Here is a 6,263-nt window from a genome sequence, read left to right on the forward strand (position 1 = left end):
CCAATTGATTCTATGATTCTAAGACACAATGCAGTAACTTCTGTGGTAAAAGAAATTAAAAGTTAGTTTATTTCCTATACAGAAACTACCCTTATTTAGGCTTTCTTCCCTTTTCCAGACATTTTCCTTTTTCTAAGCCACTGACTCTCCACTCTCAGGCACAGTGGCAAAGAGTATTTTATGGTTGCTTTTTACAAAGCACTAACGACATACTTTTCCATGGAAGTACATGAAAAAAAGAGAAAGTCATTGTGGGCTCACCTCTCTGAGGCACTGAAGAGTCAGACACACTCCTGGATCTTGTAACAGCTGGAGACTTTAAGCTGTGAGATGCTGTCCCAGGTGACATACTGCTGCTTGCACTGTGTTCACTGAAAACATTAGGTGACTGTGCCATGTGTGTAAAGGAGGCAGATTGGCAGGGCTGCTCCCACGTCCTGCAGTATGCCTTCCTTGAGGATTCAGGAGAAAGGTGCTGGCTAACCCCTTCAATTGAATCTGGTGTTCCAGGACCCGATGCTACTGAAGAAAAAGCAGCACATGAGAGGCAGTAAAACTATTTCATTTTTGTTCAACCATATCCTCCCATATACTGAGAAGCATTTGGAAGGTGTAAAATATATTATATTGATAGTAAATGAACTTTTTCTACTGTATTGATTAATATAAGCTCTTTAGATGATTCAATGACCTACTTGAGAAATTTGCCATTTATTCTTTATAGGATTTTATAATAGAGTGATGCATGTGGAGTAAATTATAACACATATATATCTGGTCACGTGTGTAATAAGATACAGGTAATAAATGTATACAAAATTACTACTATAACCCCTTGTGCAAGAGGATGTTTGGTGCTAAGAAGCAGTATATCTTACCTGGCAGATTTATTGTCTGATCACCTAGGAAGAGCCTTCTAGCAATGCTCCTCCTGTACCAGGCCCTGGGGAAGGCCAGAATCTCGCTGAGGCGGCGCATGTCGTATTTAAAAGAAGCAGATCCTATGTCACAGACAGCTGGAAGAGAAAAAGTGCATACACATAACTCTAAGTTCTCAGTAGTAACAGGCTTTGGTAACCAAATGTGATTAAAAGGCATTCAATATAGTCAAATTATTCTTCACTAGCAGCATAGTCTCTGATGTAATGAAAAAAGTTTTCCTGAGGTGCTGCCATCCCTCCAAACACAATATTAGATACCAATGCATTTCATAAAGGCAAGATGGAACCTAAGAATATAAATGACATTGAGTCCTGCTTGTGTTGGATGTGCCTCAGACTCCTCATTGAGGGCTTTAATGGCAGATGAATCACAGCCATTCTGCTGTTTGCTCACTAAGTTAGGAAATAAATCTCTAAAGCCTACTTTTCCTTCAAGGTTCCTTGAGTGTTCAGGAGTCCAGCTCTCACTGTAGCTTCAGAAGCACCAGATACCAAGGGTCATAGTAAGTCAGATGGACTGATGTCAGAGATGTGTTTGAGCAAGTCTATTCAGTTTTATTAAATGAATCAAGGAGGCTATAAAGGCACATCTAGCAAACAGATACTCCAAGGACCATTAAATTTAATGTATCAATTCCTACTTCCCTCATAAAGAGCAAAAATGTTATGCACACTACAAGCAGATGGCTCTCAGTAACAGCTACAAAAGCTGCCCAGAGTAAAGTCCCTCACTGTTCTCTAATTAGTTCTCTAATTAGCTGAATAGATGGGATTAAAATGAGCCAAGCACTTACCAGATATGTTTATCAATGTGGTATCTATCTTGCTGGTAGCTTTACTTGCAGGTTGACTCTCAAAAAAGGAGGAACCTCCTGAACGCCTCATTCGTGACAGGCTGACTTTGACAAACTCCAGGTTGATGCTCAAGGAATCCTTCCTGCCAGTGACCGAAGTTGGTTCCTCATCCACATTCCCTAAAAGTAGAGAGGAAAAAAAATCTAATCTTTACGACCTTTTCAAACCTTCAGTTCAGAAAACCATGCTCAAGTTGAGTCGTGTTTATTGAAGCAAACAAAAGCTGTTTCTGTACCTAAGCCTCCTGATCCAGGGGTTAGCACGGTAACGGCCGATTTCTGCTTTCCGGCTCCGTATGGATGGAACACGTAAAGGGAGAAGTCAGACATGCAGGCAGTAAAGCTCAGGCCTGAGGAGCTGCTGCTGGAAGTAGTCAGGTCTGACTGGCTGCTGCTGTGCCGTGTTCTGCCAAGGGGGCTGCCTAGTCCAGGTGATGAACCTGAAGTCAATTATTTTTGGCAAAAATTAGATTTTGAAAGCATTTTGAAATATGAAATAATACTTAATGCTAACAGTAACATTAAACAGATGAAATGCACTTCAAATTATGCCCTTTAGCAGAAATGTAGCTTAAATATTCTGTACATTGACACTAGCCATAGTACAGAATCAACATTCATGGACATATTACCTGGGCCTCCAGATTTACTAACTGAATTCTTCGAGCTGCTCTGTGAGGTATTGCTAGCAATGGACACAGTTTCTGATGGGTATGTTGTGCCTAAAGTCTCCAGCTCTCCTCGGTTTGAAGAGAAAACAAGATCCAAGGAAGGCAACTTCAGCATACATTCAACTCTTGATACTGGCAAACAACTGAACTTGATTTGAGAGGGCTGAAAGACAGACAAATTAAAGCATTCAATGAACAAATCTGAAATCCCAAATTTGGCTTGTAACATGCTATGGATTTATGTTTTAAATCTGAGCAAATTACAGCCTTTTCAAACTGGTTTTAGAGTTAAGAAGATAACTGCATACAAGTTGATGTAGGTTCATTAATTTCAAGCAATCCCTCCAAATACCAGGGCCAACATTCTTGGCCTAATGAGTTTGCAAGGAAAAGCTGAGAGAGGCTCCAGATTGTTGTGGCTGATTTTTATAGGGCAAAAAAAGGAGCATCTGTTAGAATAAGTTGTTCAGTTTGGGAACATAATCAAGTTTATGTCAGTTTGTTTGAGCAAAGTGGGAAAACAGCAATGTTCATATCAAGCTCAAGTGCTCTGAATCACTCCATGGCAGCATTTTTCTCTCTTAGACATAGAAAAATCCTGGACACACCAAATGGTACCTATGAACAATGGATAGAAATAGTAGTTATGAAACATTTTCAAAACAAGTCCAAAAGATACAAAGAATTGCTGAAAGTCCTCAGAACTTTTAAACAAGTCCAAAAGATACAAAGAAGAATTGCTGAAAGTCCTCAGAACTTTTGTGACTTCTCAAAATAGCTCATTTCTGTGGTCTCCCAGGGACCAAAATACATCAAAACTCTCATTTTATCATCACACTAGATATCAATATTTCAGAAAGGACAGTTGAAAATACGTTTTAGCTTTTAAAAGGCAAACTTAGAAGCTTGGAGTGTTTTAAAGGCTGTGACTGAAGTTACTTACTACCCTGAATGTTAAGTTAAAACCTCACCTGAACTCGCACATAAACCACCACATCGACTGGGAAGGATGAATATGCTGATGTTGAGGATGATACTAAAGATGTTGTGGACTCTTCCAAGGGATCTTGTATATCAAATTGTCCCATGTCTTCATCCTGTGAACTGACAGCTTTTAACAAGGACAAGAAGTCATTAGAAAGTGGAATTTAAAGGGAAAAGTAGCTTAATGCCACCAGAATACAAATATGCAACTTACCTGTGTAATTCCTTTCAATGGGTGTAATTGGAATGGTTTCAAGAGCTTTCTCCAGGAAGTCCAGCAAGCATGGGCTAATCACCATCTCCTCTGGCAGTGACTGGAGGGCTACCCATGCATATAGCTTAGCAGTTTTCACTCCACCGCTTCCTTTCCCTTTGGCTGCAACATTTAAAAGACAAATTTGTCTAATGTAATACCACTCAACAGAAACTGATAAAACATTAGAAGATGCTTCATAACTAACAGCTGTTTCCTCTGATTTCTCTATCTGAAAAAGCATGAATCAGACTGGTTAGAAAAAGATTAAGCCTTAAGTTTTCACTCAGAAAACTGCGCAAAAACAACTGTTAGTCTGTCATGCTTGATTGTAGTTCCATGGTGCATGTTCTTCACCACTCTGATGCCACTGTGACTGCCTCACTTTCCATTAAACAGCCCTGAAAGCAGGCACACACAGCTGTTCTCCAAATGCACAATGCAAAGTAACCACAGCTGACTGGGAAGAAAAGTGGAGTTAGGAAAAATAAATGCACAAGTCTGGAAAGAACATCAGTTTAAATAGAGAAAATACCTAGAAAAATTAAAACTAATTGGCAAGTCCTACTATATTTATGCAAAGAATAACTAAAAATTCTTAACCAGTGTTTTTAAAAGCTTGGAACTAGTCGGAGTATAAGCAAGTAAGATTTCTGTCTTCTAAATCTGTGGAAGAGGCTTGAATCCACACTCACCATAATTTAAATATGCAGAGAAGATATTAGTACCATTATCATCAAGATATTAGCTCAATTACTGTCTCTATGGAATATAGCTATTAGAATGGATAAATAAATGAAGATATGGATTTCAAATTCTCCAAGGAAAATAGCAAAGTTAACTGCTAAAACAGAGCTTAAAAATCCTTTTGCTTGCTAAAAAAAGCAAGCACTAATATTTCATTCTATGCAAACTATTCTGTCTAGTGCCTCTGACCACATTGTCCTTGCTCTTACTGGGAGTCAGAGACAGTAAGATGAGATGGTTTCCATTCCAGAGGAGTGGCTTTCAGGGGAAAAGTACTACTGAAAAAAAAGTAGTATAAATGACAATAAATGTGCTTCAAAACAAGTCAGAACTAATAAATATTTCTAGAAACACAATGCATAAAGAAATAAAGCAATTACAAGCCAATCCCCAGTTTGAGGAGACATTTCTATTATCATACAAGTGCAATTTCTGTAAGCCCCCCCCAAATGTAGAGCTTACAAACATAAAACCAGCAAGACTCAGTAAGTGGACATGGCATGGTAAAAATCCAAAGGCAAAGATTAGAAAGAAGATATAGGAAGGTAGAGAAAAAAACTGAGTAGAAGTAGCATAAACCATTACACATCATTTGGTAATCATCAAGAGGATGGCCACCTAAAGGAGTAAGAGCTAATGGTTCAACAGCATGGATAATTGAGGAAGGTGACCCCATTGCACTCTTCTCTCCCAGCATCTCTGCTCATTTTATAAGGCTAAACCCACACACACAACTTTCAGTTAATCTTTTTGCCTACTCATCAAATTCTGACAAAATTTCAGCTTTGTATTTAAAGTGACATTCAATGCCAAAGGAGAGAAGTGTGTCTCAGAAGTTGGATGTGCAATCTACATATCTCCTAGATCTGACATGATGTAAGAACAGACTGCTGCTTGAAAACAGGAATCACTGGAGATAAAACAAGACTTGTAAGTATTAGAACTCATGTTACTCCAAATCATGGAGCTATTTAAGGGCCTGCAACAGGTGAGAGATTTACAGCTATTTCAACTTTGGTTTCCAGCATTCTTTTGTTAAATGAAAACAGGGAGAAGGCAGTGGCAGCCCACCACTGGGATATGCTGACTATGACAGAAATATCACTGAGATTGGTTTGGCAAACAATGTCTAAAAATGCAGCTTTATGAACTGCATTCTTGGGATCAGCTTTCTGTAGCCACAGTTAAGGCCTGATAAATACAATGCTCCAGGTAAAGTGTAGCCAGATCTAAAGCCAGTAGATTGCACCAAAGAAAGATACACATCCATGACAGATTCAGAAGGTTTGTCTACAAGTACCTGATGGGATGGGTGGGGGTTGGGGAGGAAGTAAGGTGTTAGTCTTGCTGTGGATAGTGCTAGGTAAAGGAGGAGGAGATGTGGCAGTATCTTTCATACCATACAGCTTGGACTCTTTGGAAAGGGTTCTTGGCAAGGAGGATCCACGAGAAGTGTTTGGCGATTCAGTCTTTAGAGTCTTCGAGTTGTAGTGCAGCTGGAAAGCAAAGAAAGATCAAGTTACTTCACATGAAGAACTCAATTTCTCTACAGCCATTTGGTGTCTCTCCTTCCCTTCAAAATTTATTTCTTGTCATTATTTACAGAAATATCATTGCAAGATGATATTTCAATGACATTCCAATTCATGTCCTATAAATATTAAGATCTGAAAACTTAGTATGAAAAAATAGATGTTAATAAAATATTAAAAATCATCACTGAAACACAGAGAAACAGAGGAAATTAATTATTCAGGAACAATGCCTAAAGCTTGCTCCTCTGCTCTGTTACACTACATGAATCCTGTGCAAC

The 6,263-nt window shown here is 38.8% G+C and overlaps 1 protein-coding gene across 1 annotated transcript; it reads right to left on the bottom strand.

Annotated features, from left to right (window-relative positions):
* Positions 1 to 213: 213 nt before the first annotated feature.
* On the bottom strand, positions 214 to 5,946 carry LOC103810872 (uncharacterized protein KIAA1109-like; the record flags this gene model as incomplete). Its single annotated transcript, XM_009083795.1, has 8 exons — positions 214 to 519; positions 879 to 1,016; positions 1,736 to 1,915; positions 2,032 to 2,235; positions 2,428 to 2,629; positions 3,438 to 3,577; positions 3,665 to 3,826; positions 5,850 to 5,946. Coding segments are annotated over 8 exons (1,429 nt in total), but the record flags the coding sequence as incomplete, so codon positions are not given.
* Between the last annotated feature and the right edge of the window lie 317 nt (positions 5,947 to 6,263).

This window comes from Acanthisitta chloris, unplaced genomic scaffold (assembly GCF_000695815.1).
Source record: "Acanthisitta chloris isolate BGI_N310 unplaced genomic scaffold, ASM69581v1 scaffold46331, whole genome shotgun sequence".
NCBI lineage: Eukaryota > Metazoa > Chordata > Aves > Passeriformes > Acanthisittidae > Acanthisitta > Acanthisitta chloris.